This window comes from Plectropomus leopardus, chromosome 3, assembly GCF_026936395.1.
Source record: "Plectropomus leopardus strain MGB_pleo_1.0 chromosome 3, ASM2693639v1, whole genome shotgun sequence".
Classification (NCBI taxonomy): domain Eukaryota; kingdom Metazoa; phylum Chordata; class Actinopteri; order Perciformes; family Serranidae; genus Plectropomus; species Plectropomus leopardus.
In genome coordinates, this window is record NC_142178.1 from 18,162,857 (window position 1) to 18,183,854 (window position 20,998).

General features: G+C 39.8%; 2 protein-coding genes across 3 annotated transcripts; one reads left to right on the plus strand and one right to left on the minus strand.

Moving 5' to 3' along the window:
- The first annotated feature begins 123 nt into the window (after positions 1 to 123).
- rexo5 (RNA exonuclease 5) lies at positions 124 to 9,755 on the plus strand. 2 transcript variants are annotated; one of them, XM_042485714.2, is made up of 19 exons: positions 124 to 229; positions 1,391 to 1,681; positions 1,859 to 1,985; positions 2,411 to 2,531; positions 2,975 to 3,082; positions 3,322 to 3,410; positions 4,035 to 4,150; positions 4,456 to 4,594; positions 4,773 to 4,867; positions 4,966 to 5,068; positions 5,152 to 5,240; positions 5,538 to 5,646; positions 6,585 to 6,701; positions 6,780 to 6,917; positions 7,095 to 7,187; positions 7,306 to 7,672; positions 7,757 to 7,956; positions 8,988 to 9,097; positions 9,173 to 9,755. In XM_042485714.2, exons 2-19 carry the CDS (start codon positions 1,410 to 1,412, stop codon positions 9,225 to 9,227), a joined length of 2,448 nt encoding a protein of 815 aa, XP_042341648.2. In that variant the 5' UTR covers positions 124 to 229; positions 1,391 to 1,409; the 3' UTR covers positions 9,228 to 9,755. The 2 variants fall into 2 exon arrangements, with proteins under 2 accessions (XP_042341648.2, XP_042341649.2); XM_042485715.2 differs by having other exon boundaries at positions 135 to 229; positions 1,394 to 1,681.
- A 1,254-nt stretch (positions 9,756 to 11,009) lies between these two features.
- parn (poly(A)-specific ribonuclease (deadenylation nuclease)) lies at positions 11,010 to 20,932 on the minus strand. Its single transcript, XM_042485802.2, has 26 exons — positions 20,793 to 20,932; positions 20,466 to 20,543; positions 20,288 to 20,367; positions 20,125 to 20,192; positions 18,766 to 18,847; positions 18,316 to 18,376; positions 17,261 to 17,429; positions 16,968 to 17,030; positions 16,828 to 16,866; positions 16,704 to 16,746; positions 16,535 to 16,615; positions 16,361 to 16,417; positions 16,031 to 16,108; positions 15,886 to 15,929; positions 15,750 to 15,792; positions 15,378 to 15,453; positions 15,181 to 15,291; positions 15,014 to 15,083; positions 14,856 to 14,911; positions 13,907 to 13,993; positions 13,743 to 13,817; positions 13,482 to 13,653; positions 13,222 to 13,349; positions 12,679 to 12,745; positions 12,402 to 12,589; positions 11,010 to 11,996 (listed from the first exon to the last, which is right to left on the minus strand). The coding sequence occupies exons 1-26, from the start codon at positions 20,809 to 20,811 to the stop codon at positions 11,950 to 11,952; spliced, it is 2,082 nt and encodes a 693-aa protein (XP_042341736.2). The 5' UTR covers positions 20,812 to 20,932; the 3' UTR covers positions 11,010 to 11,949.
- Positions 20,933 to 20,998: the final 66 nt, after the last annotated feature.

The following is a 20,998-nucleotide window of genomic DNA, read 5'->3' on the forward strand; positions in this document are numbered from 1 at the left end:
ATAATACATATGTCAAAATATACGCAGTTTTAACTACACTTACAGACGTAAAGACACTACAACAGGCTATACATTACTTTATTTTTAAAGCCACAAACCAGAAGTAGCGCTTTTATTATTTGTGTCTTTATATCAGTATTGTAACCGTAGGGTTTCTGTTCTTTAGCCATGTGTTTATACCGGTGGTAGAAAAACATGTACGTGGAGTCCGCAGTACGAATAACATCTGGTATATACATTTTTTTCTAATTACTTATATCCAAATAATATATCATCTCAAATTATAATTTTATACGTGTAAATGTGTATTTTTAATGTTTTAGCTAGCAAGTAAGTCTGTAGTGTTTCCTGTGTAACTGTTACTCTTATTTCTGACTTAAGTTCTTTGTGCATCTGTAACATGTCATATTCCCTGTATGTGGATTGTAACAGACACTGCAATGAGTTCACTTGCGTCTGCAGATATATAGCTGAAACTTACTTTATTTACCTGGAAGTTTCAGCACAAATAAAACAAGCCACTTATGTAGTAAGTAGATGTGCTTTTAATGCAAATATCCCTCTCATAATAGGATAAAATACGACAAAGACAACAATATATAATCTACTTATCCTGATAACCACTCTGTTAACAGCTAGTATAATCTAGTAAGTAACTCAATCAGCATTATGATCTATTCTATAATTTCTAAAAGATATTCAGTCTCACCAGGTGAAGGATGAAGTTGTTCCAGAATATCAGTTATCCAAATAATTGCCAATTGGGGTAGCCTATCTTTTGAAAAGTTTAAATATTGATGCCAATATGATACTTATACTAAAACACATCTTGTCTCAGTGCCTCATACTGTCAAGATGTGTTTCTACAAACCCATTTCTCTTTTTCGTCTCAGACATGATGATGTATGATGGCGTTTACCGGCAGAATTACTTCAACTACATTAAATCAATTGTAGTTTCCTGAAACGGGAGTTCGAAAGACATAAGAGAGATGTTTTTTTTTTTTTTTTTTAATTAATGAAAGCATGAAACTATTTTCATAATTTATTTTGTCTTTGCACAATGCAGCTGCACTCTAAAATACAGTCGAAAATTATGATTTAAATTAGGGAATATCTGATCAGAGAATACAACACTTACAGCATGACTGGCAGTATTTGACATTCAAAGTTACAAACACGCAAACCCTATTGAGCTTTAACATCCAGCTCTAGTTGACTAAACACAGTTAACTCCCCTGTTCTACCTTCACAAATAAAAAACAAGGCACATTTCAAGAGGAATATGTGTAGATCTTAGACATAGATAACCTTTTGCTGAAATGATACAATTTCTTAAGTTGATTGCCATGAGACAATGTCATTTCAAATAACTTAAAAAAATCTCCCAGTAGGAACATCAGCTTAAACATGGAGCCTTCGTCATCATCATCAGCAGCAGCAGCAGGAGCAACATGCAACAGAAAGAAAAGAAAGAACAACTCCCCCACAGCACACGAGGATGCCAAAAGATTAAAAACTGGTCAGGAAAGCGAGGAGACACTGGAGTGTGGACCTTCCTCCTGCTCACCGAGGATCTCTGTACTGCTCGACCGCCTTCGACAACCCATTACACAGAATGAGCTGACAGAGCTGCTGCATTATGCAGCTCTCGGGAAAACAGGTGGCATTAAACAGCCCAGGTAATGACTATGGCAATAAGATGTGATCTACTTCATCAGCTCTCATCAAATAACTCTCTGTAATGCACTTTTAGTGTGTCCCTGTGCTCTCACAATAATCTAAATGATCCCTTAATAGTCTGCACCACTTATACTCTTCAAGTCATCTCATCTTTGTCCCCCCTGTGTCTCTTGTAGTTGGTGTCGTCTCCACCATCAGAAGAGCATTAAAGCTGTAAATGTGGTGATCATTGAGGGCCTGACCCAGGGCCACTTTTACAAACATTACCTCACCCTGCGACACCTCAGGACCAACTACACCACTGTAAGTAACCAGAGGTGATGGAAATGTACTGACAGAACAGGAACGTGTAAGGAATGAGGTCATTTTGGGGCCGGATGCCTGTCCTCTGTGTCTATGTTGGTTGGTGTTTGCCCTTAACTAAACTCTGATCATGTGACCTGTTACATTTTAAACTTTGCAATAAATCTTACATAAAGAGCACTTAATTTCTAAAATGTTTTAAGGGTGGTATATTTGAGAAACATTTTCATCATTTTACCCCTTTATCCTCTTATCTATTACATTTTTAATCACTTATAATGACTGTATAAACTCAAAAAATCATGAATTTATGACAGAAACATATAGGCTAAACATGTCAATGAAACGTGTCTCTGACACGGTCACAGCAGTGTCAATGTCTTGGGTAAACACGGGTTTTCTTGTAATTTTTCTGTCTTGATTAGAGGATGACTTTTACTCCATCATCTACTGATGTGGTGTCAGGAATTTTCAGCAGTGAAGTTCCTAAATCAGATGGTCTGTTTCATTCCCAAAGACACAGTGAAAGCAGTGAATTGCACAAAGGTGAGTATTATGTGTAGACCTGAGCAATATATGAATGCATCATCGGTATGACATGATTCTACATATTATCTTAGACTGTAAATTTCACCCGTGCCCTGTTTTAAATGGGTGCTATAGAGTTAAATGTTCGGATATGCTCTGAAATTAATGAATTGTTATAGGTATTAAGATAAACAATGAATGTCTCATATCCACATTATATTTGAATGTCAAAATAATCATCTTGTGTGCAATGAATTATCCTCTGAATGCTCTAATATTCATCCAAACACATTTTTCCATTCGGACATTTTTTCATTCGGGCATCTAGTCAAAAATACTGCACTGTTTAGTTACTGGCTCTGTTTTCAATGTAGTTTTTAAGTGTGTGTGTGTGTGTGTGTGTGTGTGTGTGTGTGTGTGTGTGTGTGTGCGTGTGTGTGTGTTATTGCATACTGTTTCAGCACTGACAATTCATCCAATAATCACCAAGTTTGGGACAAAGAGGAGAGGACTGACTGCTTATGTTCTTACCCAGGAGGAGATGATCAAGAGACACTACCCTGTCAAAGGTGAGTCTCTCTCTCTGTTTACATCCATACTAAATTTTTTTGTGTCACGGCTTTTCCTCAGAGCCACTCTGCTCCAGACTAAATCTTAGCAGGCATACTGTATGTTACAGACCAGTGATTTTCGATTTTTCTTAAGCTCGGTTTTTGGGCGTGAAAACTTCAGCTGGGTTAGCGTGGTCTCAAACTCTGTGGGTTGCTGTCTCTTTCACCGTTCTCACTTTTCGTTTCTGTTGACTCAGGAATGCCAGGCTTTGAGGACTTTGTGTGCACAGAGAGTGTTGACTGCGTGACCGACAGCAGCCCTCTGTATGGGCTCGACTGTGAAATGGTGAGATGCTCTCAGTTATATACTTCATTACCAGTTATGTATTTTCAGAAAATCAATGCTGCAGAACATTTTGACAAATCCATATGAACGACGTACATCTCTGAAAGACAGGTGCCGTTATTGTGACAGTTTCTCGAGCTACGATACACCAATTTTACACATTTATTTTTAGCAATATGATATAAATACACCTGCTGAATTTTGGTTATTCTAGATACGATTTTATAATTTGTTGTCTTTTATATTAAATGTGACACTGTAATACTGTAAGAACTATAAATATGCTTTAGTTTAAAAAATGTGTTTGCCGTTTTTATAAGGTAAGCGCAACCAGTTGCAGTTCACAGAATGCTATTTTAATTTTAAGCATATTTATGTTAGTCGCAGTCCAGTTTGACAGATATTTACCACCTGACATATTATGCCACATCACATCACTACATCACAATATTTTATTTATCATTTGGTTTCTGCTCTCTAGCGCCATCTCGTCTATTCAGCATCTCTCCACCCCATGTAATGGTGATATTATCACTTTTGTGGGCAAGATGTTGATAGAATTTTGTGTCGTAAATTATTCTAAGGTTTCCAGCAGTTAATCAGTGTGTTCTTGTTGTGTTTCAGTGTCTAACAAAGACGGGAAATGAGTTGGCTCGTGTCTCTCTGGTGGACAGTGATGGGAACTGTGTGATGGATGAGCTGGTCAAACCTCAGAACCAAATCCTCAACTACCTCACCAGGTACACAAATATGCATAATTTAACTCAAATGTTATTTGTGAAAATATTTTTCGCTTGGTATAACTAGCGTTAATGGAGGCTAATAATGCTATAATTAATGCTTTAGATCACCTGTAAAGTGGAGCAATACATGCATAGTTAAAAGTCTCAGTGATGTACTCACCATCAGCACTCATCTGGTGCCTCTTGTCCAATCAAATTACTTGAATTACAAAACTAGAACTAGTTTTGGATAACCATCAATCACAGTATTAAAATAATAAAACACATTTTTGTTCCCTGTGTTGCTGGCTGCCCTCTGATAGGTTCTCTGGTATAACTGCAGCAATGTTGCGACCAATCACAACCACCCTGCGGGACGTTCAGGTGAAGCTCAGGACGCTGTTGCCGAAGGATGCGGTTCTAGTGGGGCATTCACTTGACAATGACCTCATGGCTCTGAAAGTGAGTTAATACTGTCTGAAAAAAGTGATTTTCTTCATGCCAGCTATTATTTTGAAGTTACATTTTTCAGATATAGATAGATATTTTAAGTTTGCAGTGTCTCTCTCAAATACAGAACCGTTTTTCTTATAAGAAGTTTGAAGTTGTGACCTGTATTGTGTTTGCGTCCTCCCTGCAGCTGATCCACCAGCATGTCATCGACACCTCGCTGCTGTATAGGAGAGAGTTCGGACAGAGGTTTAAGCTGAAGGTCCTGGCTGAGACAGTGCTGAAGTGAGTTGTCGCTCTTTCTCTCTGTCTCCCTGCCTCCCTGTCTCTCTGTCTCTGTCACCTACCACAGCTTATAATTAAATTTCCCACTTGTGTCCCAGGAGGCAAATACAAACTGAAGAAAAGAGTGGACATAATCCCATTGAGGATGCTGTGGCAGCACTGGAGCTGGCTCAGTACTTTATTAGAACAGGACCTCGTCAGGTAACACGTCGCTTTTTTAACACACGCACTAATACACACACGCACAAATTTATCTAACATTTTCTGTGTATGCTCACTGTCAGGTTGTAGAACTTCATCTGGAGGAGCTATGGGGATATACGATCACAGAGGAGTGCACTGATTGTGCACCTGCACCCACACCGAGTCACAGGTGCAATATGTTATACAATCTGCAAACCTCTCTCTATTCTTTACATCTGACTACAGCTGCTTATACCATGTCCATGCCTGGTTGGGTAAACCTTATCGTTCCTATAGGTATTTTGCTTCTATGATAAATTATAGACTAGTTAGAAAAATATTTCTTCTATCTCTAATGAAAATATTAAAAACCTATCAATACGTCTATAGAAGAATTCTGTTCTTCATTGACAAAGTGAAACCCATCTCAGCGCACAGTCTGCTGAAGCAAAATCTCACAGACTCTCTGTCTTTGTCTCTTGTTCAGGTTTTCCGACATCCTACAGACACTTGGCCGGTCTGTAGCCTTTATAGGAAAACGCTCTGAAATCACCCTGGATCTGTCCAATCAGCTGTGGTACAACTCTGATAAAGAGGTGAGACATTAGGGGTGCTGGAGCTGGAAGTACAGCTGCTGCTCATTCGTGTCCAAATGGGCCAGTTGAGGTGGTTTGGGCATCTGATAAGGACGTCTCCTGGGTGCCTCCCATTAGAGTTTTTCCTGGCATGTCCCAACTGGAAGGAGGCTCTGGGGTGGACCCATAACATGCTGGAGGGATTATATATCTCTCAGGCCTGGGAACACCTGAGCATCCCTTAGGAGGAGCTAGAAAAGGTTTCTGGGGAGAGGGATGTCTGGAATGCTTTGCTCAGCCTTCTGTTATCGTGACCCGGCCCCAAAAAAGCAGAAGATGAAAAACCTGTTATTGACTGCTGATTCCTCACTCCTCTTACTAGCTTGTAGGGGCCATATATGATCAACAAAAGCACCTAACAAAAGGCATTTTTGGAAATCAGCGAGGTGAAAAACAAGCCCTCAGGCCTCATTTTAGCCTTTGTTATGGCTCAAAAACTGATGTTAATAGAGGAGTTTTGTTTTATTTTGAACTTGAGCATACAGTATGAGAATACTGTCATACCTGATATGTTATGATCCACAAATGTTAGGTAAGATACAAGATTAATAAATTCACGTTCCCCCTATGAGAGGGGACATCATGTTCAAAGTTTGTCTCCATACAGCCTGTCTACACTGGTTACACCTTGATAATGTAAACTGGATATTGTCTCCTGTCACGGTGCTGTCATGTATAAATGCTGGACACACAGCCTGCCCTGCGGTCCCTGTCCCCTGCCCACTTCCCCCCAAACACATCTGTTACTATGTTCTAGGTCAATATACGTGTATTGTAGCCCTTATCCTCTTTTACCTCCACTCACTATAAAACCTGTGTCTTTCTTTTTTTCCTTTCCTTTCCTTTAACTCCCCCTTTTCCTTTTCTCTGCCTCTGTTACTTTATCTCGTCTCCTTCAGGTGATGGCCTCTTTCAGAAGACAGTCCAAGTGTCCGTTCCTCTCAGTGCTCCAGTTTTCCTCCCTCTCAGACCATCTTAAAAAGTGCCTCCCTTATCAGGAGCAGCAGAACCACAGGGTGAGGCATTTATTCAGAAGTTTTAAGTGTCTAAGCGTGGTTTAAATGCAATACTTGATGTTTTTGTTTATCCTGCAGGTGTGTGCAAACCTTCGAGATATGTGTGTAGTGTTTGCCGGCCCGTTCCCTGCAGGTTTCTCGGAGAGAGAAGTGAGGCGGCTGTTTTGTTGCTGTGGACCGGTTCGGAAAACCAAAATACTTAACACAGCTGTCAGGGTATATTTCACCTTTACTTTGCATTTATTAAACTTCTCTTTGTGTTTTTGTTACAGATTAACACAACAACTGAATACCTCTGAAGACATGGTGATAATTACTGCTGTAAATGCTGTTTTTCCTCCTTTTGGATGTACTTTATCTCAACTATATTTTCTGACAATGTTTGGTCACCAGGTTCATGCAGAGGTAGAGTTTGAGCTGCTTGAGGGAGCTATGCTGGCTTTAAAAATTCTGAATGGAGTTAATGTGCAAGGACAGTCTATCAAAGTATGTCTTTTCCCCTTTTTCTATCACTTATTCCCTTTACATTACAGTTAAAGTTATTCCAAAACTTTTGTAGACTGCTGTATCTCCAGCGTGTTTCTCTTGTGTGTACCTTTTTTAGGTCCAGAGGCCTGTTTACGAGTCAATGCTGGACTTGGATCTGACTCTTGATGCTTTGATGGATGACAGTTTTAACGCCAGTCAACTCTATGCAGTCAAAGTAAAGCCCAGTATGATTGAGAGGATGCACATTCCTGCGAGGGTCAATGGACACACGTCAGATGGAAAATGCTCAGGCGTTACTTCTGTTACAACAGTGGACAGTTTTCCCTCAGCTCAAGTAAACGGTCAACAGTTGCAGCCCGCGACTACCACAAAGTCCAAACTGTCTGAGGAGACGGTCAGAGAGACATTCTGTCACTTTGGTACGGTGGAGAGAGTCGTCCTCCCTGCCGAACATGGAAAACATGCAAAACATGCATACATAAGTGAGTTACAAATGATTAGTTATCCCTTGTTGGACTGTATGTGTGGAGTTCAAAGCTTCTAACACAAGTGTCTGTGGTTGACAGAGTTTGAGAGCTCAGAGGGCAAACACATGGCCCTCAGCTCCTCTAAGAGTCTTCTTAAGGAAAAATACCTCATCTGTCCATCTCTAACTCCAACCCATTTACCCTCATGGGTTGCCATGACAACACCAATGAAAACAGTGGATCCTGACGAGGAAGCAGCAGAGGATGAAGACAGGACCCACATGCATACCAGTTCTCAGGTAAAGACAGTGTAAGACAGTTCAGTGTATTGACTCCAGGTGGTTGTCACACAGTCGTAAAGTCACTGCTTAGAAAAAGGATTTCATGTCCGTGAAAATGGAAGTTGTATCCGTCTGCCAGTGTCTTTTCTTTGTTAGAATGCCAACATGTTTCACTATAGCGGAGCCTTACAAAGTACAGCTTTGACTGGTGAAAGTTGAGCAAAGTCTGACTAAATCGCCCTTTACCTGACAGACTGGCAAATGGAAAATGGACCTGCATGTGTAACACTTTCACACTACAAATCACATTTACCCATTCACACACACACACACATTCACACACTGGTGGCTACCACACAAGGTGCCACCTGCTACTCAGTTTTTAACCATTCATACACATTTACACACCAATGGAACAGCCATCGGGAGAAATTTGGGGTTCAGTATCTTGCCCAAGGATACATAGACATGTTGACTGGGATTGAACCCCCAACCTTGCAATTAAAGGATGACCCACTCTGCCACCTGAACCACAGCTCAGTTGTCAAAGTTTTTCTTTTGCCCCATTAGCGTCATGGATGCTCTTAAGAATAATTGTCTATTTTCATCCATTCAGAAATGTTGTTTTTGGCGTGAGCATTACAGCTAAGTCAGGGTACAAGTGTAGCTATAGTCTTGTGTACTGACTTCTACACGGCTGCTTGAACATCAGTTCTCTGATTATTCTGCCTTTCAGCTTGCAGGCTCAGTCAATCCTCAGTAGATACTTTCTAGACTAAAATCTCAGAGAGAAAACTAAGCTTTTGATGTGAAGGCTGGCTTTGTGTGTCTAATGTTGACATGTCTCACTTCTTTGATGAAAACATTTCAATCTGAAAGTTAATCCAGCTGACTGCATACAGACAGCACAGTGAATATGCTTTTGGACTCATTGGACTCAAACACAACGCAAAAAAACTGTAAAGTGCACATGAGACATTAGTATGTTTGTGATTTCAGATCTGTACAGTTTATGATTTACTGAACACATCAATTTTTGATCCATGCAGGACCACGAAATGGGTCTCATGATGGGGAAGTTGGACCGCCGCCTGCGGACGCTCTTTAGATCTCTCCCAGACGGCACCTTGTCTGTGGTCGTGCTGCTCGGACACACCAGGTGAGGACTCTGACAGTCCGAGAAAAGTCTGCCTCAAAATGAAGTATTATTAACCTTAATTTTTCTCTTACGCAGTGCTCACAGCCAACTTCCTGGTTTGTGCCTTATGGAGGTCAAGCAAAGCAGCTGAGGACAGAGAGCTGGTCCTCTGTGAATGGCTGCTGCCTAGTTTGGCAGTAATTTACAAGCAGTGATTGACATGATTGACAGCTGCTTTTAGAGACTCTTCGGTTCAGATTGAATGTTTTCCTTCAGCTACGTGGATTCTTTTTTTTTACAGATTATATCAATGTGTGGATATTGATTGTTCGGATATAGTGACAGTTTCAGCAAATATGACAAAAGATCATTTTGATAAAAGTACCCAACTGTACCTTTTATGATGGCTCTGTAGTTTTCTGCTCTGAAGTAGCTGTCCCAGTAAGCCAGCATGGACAACAGAACGGTGAAGTAATGATTCCGAAATACGGAAGTCCGTTAGCCTTTTAGCACTTCCGGTTCCCGCGTTTTAAATTCGAAGGGGTATTTGAATGAGTTTTCGGTAAAATGCCTTAAATAAGGTCTGTGGTTAACACTGGCTAAAGATATTAGACGTTTTGTTCTATAACATCAAATACGTCCGCTTAAACCCGATTTTCGAACTTTTGAGATTTTACTTGTCTTAAAAAAGGCAGTTGCTAACAAATGGCTTAATGGGACTACAATGTTTGTCGGGGACGTTAGCCGTCATCACAACAGACACAGAAACTCATTAAACCCACTTATCCACCTTTACAGCTTCACAGAGTCGCAATCAAGCTTGTAGATTTATCTGTTTATGATATTTTTCGATTGTGTTTTAAAGTGTTTTTACAGTGTTTGTAGTTGTGACGTTGAAGTTGCGCGAACGGTAGCTTTTTACTTCTGGTAATTTCATTCCCGCTTCAAAACACACAAAAGTATTGTTCATCTATGAAGATTATTATGCTGAAGAAAGCATGTAAGTCTCAGAAACTCATGTTCGTCACAGAGCTTATTTTTGGCGATAATCAAAAATCCCCTAAGGTTTTTGACGAGGGAACCAGCGCGATGCTAACTTCCTGGTTGGCCTACAAAAATATGTCAAACCTTCACCACTATACCAGGATACTGAAGTTGAAGCAGCCATATGGAATCAACCACATTTAGTTTTAATTTTTTTAATGCCTATGGTATTTTTTTAACATGGAATTCTGACTGTTAAGACTAATTTGGGGACCTATTAGGTTTACTGAAATATATCCATAATTACTTAAAATACTTAATTCAATTTTATTTCATGATTTCAACAGGAATTCGGTTTCATACTGTGCTCCAGGAAACCCTGGTCACTTATTTTTAAAAAAAGAACAATTTAGAAATTACAAATATTTTGAGAAAAAATGTCATCAAACTGAGATCAAATGTTCTGTGTTAAATGTCTGTTGTGTAGGATTTAGCGGCATCTAACAGGTGAGGTCTCAGATGTCAACCAACTGAAACTTCTCCCATGTGCTAATGGTGAAGTAGTGAACCATGCTGGTCGACGCAAAATTACAAATGGCACTATCTACAACCAGTGTTTGGTTTGTCTGTTGTGGGCTACTTTAGAAACAACATAGCGGGCTCTGTGGAAGAGAACCTGCTCCGTATGTGGATATAAACAGCTCATTCTAAGGTAATGAAAACACAATTCTTATTTTCAGATCTAAAGAAAACACTTATATTTCATTTGTGCAAATATATCCCCCTAAATCTGACACACTGGACCTTTAACAGGACCTGTAAATACTGTAAGGGCATTTGATGCGCAGGTCTTAATATTTTTGTCTGTAACATTTGTGTTCTAAAGTGACATGTACTGTGCAATTACTGACGTTTGGTGAGCTTGAGAACAGGGAAGACAAGACACAAATACTAAGAAACATTCTTTAATTTTTTCCCCTGTTCCAAGGAAATATTTAAGTATTTTTAAACTATCTCATACAAAAATGTATACGTCTTCTTAACGTTTACACCTTTTGCATTAGAACATACTTTGACATTGTTGCAGGTTGACACAGTTACAAAACATTAAACACAAAAAAGGTAAAGAAATCAATTCTGTACAAAAAGAAAACAAGCACCTCTCATGAAGGATCAAAATGCCACCAATAATAAACATCACATTATCATTGATAAGCTTATATATGTTTGATAAAACTGGGGAAGTTGACAGAACTTATACATTAATTTAAAATGGGAAAAATATTTGACTGCATTAAAATACTAAATCAGCCAGACATTGTAAACTACAGGACCTGTCTGGTGGTATTTTATCTCTCACAAATTATTAAACAGATTCACAGGGATACAAAGACCGGAGAAAATGAACATCTCCCTCACATGCACAAACTCGCACACAACTCACACTCACAAAATATAAGACTAATTGGAGGTGATGGTGTCCTTAAAAATGATGAATGGTTTCAAAGTGACAGCATGGCTGTGGTGGCAGATTCCAGTCTTAACAACACATCAGAAAATAAATGAACATTTCTGGAGTTTAGCTTTTAAGATTCTAGTGAAGAGTGTGTCTGTGTGTTTACCCGGAAGAGTTGCCTGCTCCTCTGATATAAGATCAAAATATGGCAGCTGTCGTTATGGCTTGTGTTCTCTCTTTCAATAGTCAAGTCAAATAGCTTGGCTGGTAGCTTTGGACACGGTATCCACAGCTGTTGAGTGAACGCATGAATTTAGGGCGAGCACCACTCCCAGTGAAGTACGACCCTACAGGAGAGCGTCCCTAGTGCTTAAAGAAGAGACTGAGCAGGAGCTCATTGTGGGACAGTGGCCTCTCCACCCCTCACCTCTCGCTACCAAACTTCTGGGACCTCAAACAGTGATGTTGTGGATTCAGCACCTGCATGAGAGAGGGACAGACATGCAAAGATAAGAGCAAGAACCACACCTTAGCTATCACACTGAAATCTCATTGGGTACATTTTAGTGTTTGAACTCTAGGCTTTTTGGATAAGTTGGCCTACTCAGAAAGGGTTTCCGCTACCAGGGTTTCATTGACAAAATTTCCAAACTTTTCCATGACTTTTCAAGGACCCAAAATAAAATGTAATAACTATTCATAGCACATATAACAAAGCTGTATTGTAAACTGAGAACCAAAGTGACTTGCTGCCACACCAGAACCACCTGAAGTTACAAGGAGCATTTCATGTACAATTTCTCAGACATCGACCCTGTTATTTACCATTTGAACGGTGCGGAGCTGATTCAAAGTGCTATCAAGCTCTCGCACTGACAAACACACCTTCAGACTTCTTTTTCTTGTTCTTTTGACTTTTCCTCCCCCGGACTGTCGGGGCTTGTTGCCAGGTGACCGTCCCCTCAGCATCATTGCCTTCAGGACTCTGCTTCTCATCATCATCATCATCATCATCATCATCACAATCATCGTCATCAGGAAGTGGACTTGACCCTGCTGAATCTGATGCATCTCTGCAGGGAACAGCGACCGTTGAGAGACTTGCATCACAGCAAACAGAATAACAGTGACAGCATAAATGACAATCTCCGTTTTTACTTACGCCGTCTTCAACCATCCTTCTGAGGTCTTGCTCTCGATAGCTTCTGCATTTGCCTGTCCACTTTTGTCTAGTAAACAAAATGACAACCAGTGCATTAGAGCTTGAATTAGACTTCTTAATACAGCTTTATACTTTAACTAAATTAGGACGGATACATTTGATGTCTACCACCAAGCATAAGAAGGCTTGGGCTGGCACAGAAACTTTAAAACCAAGACATATGGTTTTATATAAATATAAAAAACAATTCTGGAAGAAAACTATAAATATTACGATGATTTAAGATGCATGACTACATCAGAGTAGAGCTGCAAATGACCCCATCAAATGTATTGAATGGATGACATTGTAACTATTGTTCCTGTTTAATGATGCACAATTCTTACCTACGAGAAAAAGATATGTGCATATTTTTAAATACTTTTTCTAGTTTTCTCTCTGCTTCCTCAGTTGGAATGCTTTACTTTACATGGGAAAAAAAAACACTGAATGTTACAACACACTGCAGCAGGAGAGCACCTCTGCATGCATGCGTTTACACACCATCAGTTTTCATCTTCTTGCTGCCTGTGCTATCCGGGTATGAGTAGTGACTCCAGCCGTCAGTAGCTGGAGCGTCTCTGCCCCCCTGCTCTCCATGAACAGGACTGATGCTGCGTTTCCTCAAACCCCTTGGACAAAAATAAAAAATACATGCATCACTATAATTAGATGCAGTGCGTACCTGCAGAAAACTCTCAAACTGAGACGTAACTATATTGAATGTCAAGTTAAAAATGCAGTGTGTGTTAGCTCAGGTGTACCTGGGATATCCAAAACCAGCAGAAGCAGAGGTGTAGTGAGGTTTCACCCAGTCGTCCTCTCCCCAAGATTTGGGCGTCTGGCCGAGCTTCTCCTTGTCCTGCTGCTTACCCTGGATGTACTCTGCATATGTCTGGATCCTGTAACTCTCTGCATAGCGGCTGGTGTTCATAGCTGCATGAGCAGACAAAGACATTATAATGTAGCATCAAAATGATTTTGTCCTGTCTGGTGTGTGTATTCAGTGAGGATCTGAAACTCACCTATCTGCACCTGGTCTGTCTGACTTAGGGACACAAATGCTGACGTGTCGTCTATCCATGAAACCTGGATGTTTCCTGAGTGGACAGAGGAGGTAGAAAGTGAGTGATAAACAATGGGTCATACCTATGTGGAGGCAAAATTATCAGGCAAGATCACATCTTACCAAAGGCACTAAAGAGCTGGTAGAGGTCACTCGTCTTCCATTCTTTTGGGAAGGTGACATACAGGACATGGTCTCTTTTAGGTTGCACTGAGAGAAAAGAGGGAAAAACAGCAACAGGTGAGGTGAAGGAGTAGTGACAGTTTTTAATTTAAAGCTAAGGTTAACAAGTGGCTGGTTGATAAATTCAAGCACATGGCAGGGACAAACACAGTTACGTTGATTGTATATTAGGCCTGTGATTTTGTTTTGGTGTTGTCCTGTCCCTTAGGGGTCAAAAATCATTTGATGCAGCTTTAAAAAAAAAAAAAAAAAAAAGGTTCCCTGTGGAGCTCTCTTCTAAACAAACCAATTTGTGTTTACGTTTTATAATTTACATTTACATTAGTCATTAGTTGATTTGATCATTTAAAACAACTTTATATCAGGATTTAGTGGCATTTAGCAGTAAGATAGCAGAGCTGAAACCTCACCCGCATGCCAAGTGTGTACAAATACTACAGTAGCAGACGCAAATTGCCCCTTCTAGAGGCAATATATGTTTTGTCCATTTTTGGTTACTGTAGAACACGGTGGACTCAATGGAAGAGGAGCCGCTGTATGTAGATCAAAACTGCTCTTTTTAAGGTAACAAATACATGACTCTTAGTTTTAGGTGATTGTTGTGAATATTACTTTCTATTTCTGCTCAAAAATCCCCCTAAATGCTATGCACTGGACCTTTAATGTGCATTAACGCCACCAACTGTCATTCAGCTCAACAGCACAGATGCGGCAGCAAGAATGCATATCGTGTGCACAACGCAAACAAGACAGACCTTGCAAAAACACTGCACCATGGTGCTACTAGTGTTCAAAAACTCCACAGGGTACCTTAAAATTTGTGGCAAAACTTCTTAGTATGTAGTTAATGCATCAGTTCTGACATATAGGCATCCGTCATCTTACTCACAATCTGGTCCTGTGATGTTGAGGTAGGGAATGTCTATTATCCTCATCAGGAAAAGCCTTGAGAATAAGAGAATAAGCATTACATATTAAAAACCCCAAACCTTTATAGCAGTTAATAAAAGGAGCAGCAAATACAATACATTTAAGTCCATCTCTTACTTGTTGAAGAAAGGCTCAATTAGTTTGGAGCGAGCAGAGATGTACGCTTTGGGTGGAGTCAAAAAAGAGCCTGTAATGAGAGTGTTGAGCAGACCAAGTCAGACCACATGTATTTAGAGTTTTTATTTTACATTTGCACACAGTATCGGTTTGATTGTGTGTATTACCCAGGTAGTTGGCCATGGAGATGAAACAGAGGCCAGTGATGTAGGCGTCGTACCCCGCCTCGTGGAGCTGTTCCTGGGCTGTGTCATAACTGTGGAAGCCCTCTGCCGTTTCTGAAAGGAACGGTGAAAAGAACAAAAGAAAGTGTTGGCAGGATTTTTTAAAAGTGGTTCAGGAAAATGTTAGTGTATATACTTACCAACTTGTGGTGACTTGAAGGGGCTTTCCTTCAGCTGTTTCTCCAACTCTGCCAGAGAGGTGTTTGTTATCATCTCCTGAAACACAAAGGTAAAATAAAACTCATCTGCTTTAGATTTTCGTAATAGATCTCAGGAGACACAAAATCTTTAACAGTATTCTGGAGGTACTTTAGAGCTACTTGTTTGCTTGGTGCTCTGATCAGTGATGCAACTTGACCAAAGATTCTGCCGCTGCTTTTGGGGTTATCTTATCAAAAAGCCCTAACCAGTTTCCACCTTAAAATGGTTGAGTACCTTTGCATTTTAACTATAACAATGTCCAAATCAGTTAACCTGTAAAGTTTTTTTTTTTTAAACTGAAGATCATTTACCTTAAAAGGTTGAGTTGAAGCCATCAACTTTGTGTCCAGAAGTCTGCAAGTGGATGGATGATCAATAACATGTTGAATAATGAGCAGAAAAGCATCTTTTGTATAAACAAATTTAGCAAAGTAAAGTAATAAATACCTTGGGAAGACACACATTGTGACCTCTTTAAAGTCTTGCAGATCCTGAAGAAAAGAGCATTGACAGAAATAATTCATACATCACATTACTTACTAGCAATAAACTACAATTTCATGAAGCTCAAAATACTCATGTTAGGTATTACCTCTGGCAGAGGGCAGTAGAATTGGTGGATGGTGTGCATCACATCCAACAGCATGTTGTGGCCGACCACAAGTTTACCCTGTGTGACAGATGAAATGGGTTAACGGTACAATTTTTCAAAGCCAAATTATTATAACATAAAAACATGAATTAGCATCAGAGGGATGCAATGTTAATGCAGGCATGTCCAGTAATGAAGCAATGAAACCTGCGTAATGCATTCCAACTGCTAATTAACTGATTTGAAGTATAATTCTAAGGATTATAATGACATTTAACATTTGAAACTTCGAGAAGATTTACAGTTTGAACTAAATTTAAGGAAACTCACAGATTTAGAGATGGCGTGGATAACCCTGGAGAAGCCAACAGCATCATTTAACTCCTCCTGTTTAGGGCAAGAATATTAGAGTAAAAAAACATAGCATCCTTATAGGGAAACGTTGCTGATTTTCAACCATTTTTTTTAAATGAATGTCCATCTTGATCTGATTTTGAAACTCACCTGCTCTCTCTCTTGTTTCTGCTGCTCCCTCTTCTTCCTCTCCTCTTCATCTACTTTGCTGACCTGGATGTAGCGCTCCTTCTGCACACGCAGAGAACTTGTATCAATATTGAACATATTTCACAGAAAAACAAAGGGCAAAATTGGTTGACATAAAATGTGTTTGTACCTTCTCTGTTTCCACAGTTTCCACATGAAGCCCCTTGGGAAACCTGCGAAAACAAGACAAATGTTAATCTTCTTCAATCCAACACAAAAGAACAACAGCAGCAAATGTGTTGCAGGACACTTACTTCCAGTTCAGTGTCTGGTATATTAGCTTTCTCTGAAACCTGGTGAGGAAATATAAGTAGAGATTTAGGAAAAAAAAAATAAATCAAAAAGTACATGATAAATACACATTCTGTGTATTTTGAGAGAGGCGGAAGCTTACCCAGTACATGGCTCCAAGTCCAAAGTCTTATCTGAGTTAGTGAAGAGGGCCTCAACTTTCTCTCTGTGGGGAAACAAAAATGATCAAAACATATAAGGGCACACACTTATGATACCGTCTCCTTCCAGTTTGCACAGAAAACAAGGCTGCCGCCACCATACACAGTCCTAATACACAGCCCTGTCACAACCCACAACTCTTCATACCATCACGGTCTGAAACAAGACCCACAGTACTGCCTTTAGTTTACATGCTTTACACAAAAAGTACTCCTCATGTACTGTAGCACTCACATCACCCTGTTGATGAAGTCTTTATGTTCGTCAGGTACGTGTGCAGGTCCTTTGGAGGAGGATGGGGAGACGTAGGATGGCGTCCCTACACCGTTGGCGTGTTGATTTCTCCTCTCCTCCGTCTGTTCCCTCAGCTGGGCTTCCTCCTCTTGATTTAGGTAAGGGATTCCTTCAAAAACAGTCTCTATGTTATGTCCATGTATTGACCTGAAGATATATGGCAACTCTACACATTCACTGACCTAGATAACTGTTTCATAGTTAATTGCATTAAGTTAGTCCATCACATTAAACTTTGTCATATTTTAAGTCCTCGCTCTGACAAACTACTGAAGATTACAGCAAGACAAGAAAAAAAAATGTTGAGCAGCAGTTAAAGCAATCTGCATTTTTTATAACACAAACATTACCAGCATAAGGAAAAGGTTGAGAGCGACCCGCAACCGTTTCAGCTCTTGCAGGTTCTGCTAAACCTGCATAACCTTTATGTGTACTGTTATGTGGAGGGGTATATGCAAGCAACATCATAACCCTCTACCTACAGCAGACACTGCCATGTTGAAAATAAAGACTGCCAAAGTGTAAAAGTCACATACGTTTCTATAAAGACTAGCCTAATAATCAGACTAAATCACCATTTCATGGGCAGCAATTCAGAAGTCTGGACCCAAGCGAACAAAGACCCACTATCACGAGTCTGAGGGAAGAGCGAGCGGCCCGGAGCCAGCTGTTCGAGTATGTCAGGTGATGACAGCTTTCCTAAACCCAACATTGAGGGTGAGGGACTCTTCACAAGTTTGAGATTCTGGTGCCAAAATGAATCTGTACTGAATTAAAGATGTTTTTTGTACAAAAACAAGTAAAAGTTCAAGTGTTTAATATTATCCTAAGAACATATTCATGCACTGCCTAAATTAACTACAGCATGTAATTAATCAAAGGATATACTAAATAACTGACCATTCACAACAGACTTTCCATAGGTTGAAGTTTGATATGTGGTGCTATGCTATACATCATAAGACAAAAAGTATATTTCACTGTAGTGTACTCACCATGGCAGAACACCTTGTTGAAGTCAAATCCCTGACTAGCCAGGAAGTCAATACTCGAACTCTGAAATTACAAAGATGTTCTTGCATTTTCACAACTTTCAAACAAAAAGCCAACAGACGCATCAACTTTTTACACATGCACAGGTATTTTGAGGAACAATCATCTTTAAACCATCTCATTTCCTGACTGATTGTCAACACTGAAAATGAAATTTCTGTAAATCTTGCCCCTGGACAGAATTTTACAAAGATCTGTTTTCAGAAACTTAAGACACAGACTGTGTGTGTGTGTGTGTGTGTGTGTATATATATATATATATATATGTGTGTGTGTGTGTGTGTGTGTGTGTGTGTGTGTGTGAGAATAAGGTCTTGTCGCCACTAAAAACTCATTTTTCCTCAGTCCACACTGAAGCAATCCGATGACCCCAAGAAGCAACACTGACTTACTTGACAGATGAATTTTACGTCTGGTGATGTCCTGTTGAACGGTTTCGGGAATATGTAAAAATTAAAAGGCTTTGTGATATACCTGAAGAGAGGGGAAAGCAAGAAAGGAGGATTAGTGAAATCACTGCAGCCGCAGGGAATTTATTTTATATAACCTGCTTGCAAGTCATACAAAAGCTAGATCACTTCTGTTAGTTGACAAATGTTTTTGCATCCGACAAAGTTATGCAGGAAGTCTATACAAGCTGTTGCATGTTTGGAACATTTTAAAATGAAATTAAAATATATGTTGTTTCCCATCAAGACATAAATAGGCTGGATTAACCTGATTACTACCTGGCCCTAGTTTATTGTGGGGTACTTGATTAAACCCACAATTTAAGTATAAATCTGGACAAACAATAGCGCAAGGCTAGAGTTTGATGAGGACGGGGCCTCAAATTCTGCTAATAACACAGAGCCCTCCTTTAGGCCTTTAATATGTCAGTTGTGTAATGTGATTGAGTATTGAATGTTTTTATTTAATTAATTAAAATTAGTTACTCCAGGGCTGTTGCATTGCCTATCTGGTAATTCAGCCCTGCTTAAGTCAGGGCATAGTACTTAAAACTAGCACTTTTGATTTGTCAGTGTGAAAGCACATTTATTTTGTCCAGATGCTGAGTCCAAAAACTGTCTCCCAAAGAAATCACAAAAAGTTAGATTCCCTCTGTCCCTGACAATGAACTAAAAATGTCTCAAATGTTACCTTCTTTATATAATAAAGACACCACCTTCATGTGATTACACTCATACTGTACCTGCATCATTTGCCATTTTGATTGTATCCACTAATGTTGTTTATTTGTGTTATGCTTTATTTGTACATGTTTAACTGTACTATATGTATTTTTGCCACAGCGCTGCATTTTTTTAAGCATTGTACATGCTGTAATATTTTATATTTCAGGGTGCCTATTTACATCAGGCAAAGGGACTTCTGGTGAAAACTAGCTCATCAGCTGAGTCTGGTGCATTTTCATTTGTCTAAAAGTGGATTAATGTACATCCCTTCTTAAAAAAAATAAATGAATAAATATGAGCAATGAAGGTGTTGGGAGTCCTTTGGGGGATGATGCGAAAAAGGAAGTCAGGTGAAGAAAGGTTGGCCATTTGTATGTGTATCTACAGCAGCTTCTGTTATTAGTTAAAAAAAGGTGCAGGTATAAAGAGTTTTTCTTCTTCCTGCTTCTGTTTGTTCATGGAATGTGTGATAGTATTATGAGAAAAAAAGTTGTTTTTGTTACCGTTTTGGAAATTACAAACTGAAATCAGCACATAAACCAAAGATGAATATGTATTTGTTTCTCAAATACTCACTTTGACTTTGTCTGGTCGTACTTGAATGTGCATAATCCAAACTGGAACAGCAGAAAGTCCATGGAGTGCTGGTGGACACAGAGATTAAATGAGACAAACAGGAAAGTGGGCTATGGAGGGAAAGCATGGTGCACTGGTGCAGTAATCCATCTATTCTGCTGACCTTTTTTAGCTTCGTGTATCGCTCCTCAGGTGTGTCCAGTCCGTTGGTGAGTGCACTGACATTAGGACCATCGCTTATCCCTAAAAAAAACCCCCAAAAAAACACGTAACGCCTGCCACAATAAACTCGCAACGTTTATTATTTCAACATCAATTCCTGTTAAAACCCTCAACGTTACCTGAAAATTCTCCGTCGATGGCAAGGAAGTCAGCCTCCTCTATTGCGCTGTACACCGTGTTTAAACTGTCTTTATAATCTGAAGAAGAAAGGTAAAGTGTGTTAACATCAGCGTTAGCGTGATGAGAGACGCGTGCTAGCCAGCGGAGGAGCACATAAACCCGCAGCCCTGCAGCTACCTAGCTAGCTACATAGCAACACCAAAAGCAGAGGAACCGGAGAGGCTAGTCCGTTTTAAATACATCTCAGGTCTCTGCTCTGTTGGGCGTTATTAAGATGCTCACAGCGAGATAAAAATAAAGTGAGTAAAATGTAGCTGGCTACTTACTCTGGCGTGTCACCTCCATCCCTGCACAATGACTGAACCCGGCTGACAGCTAACGTTAGCTAGCATACGTCAACTGGCTTTTAACCGTTTTACAAACACTTCCGGTGCCAAAAGACACGAGTGTTTTTGTACAAGCTTTGGCGTTTTAATTGAGATATTTTATATTTATTATTAAAAGTAGCATCCCTTAAAACAAGTATATTAGG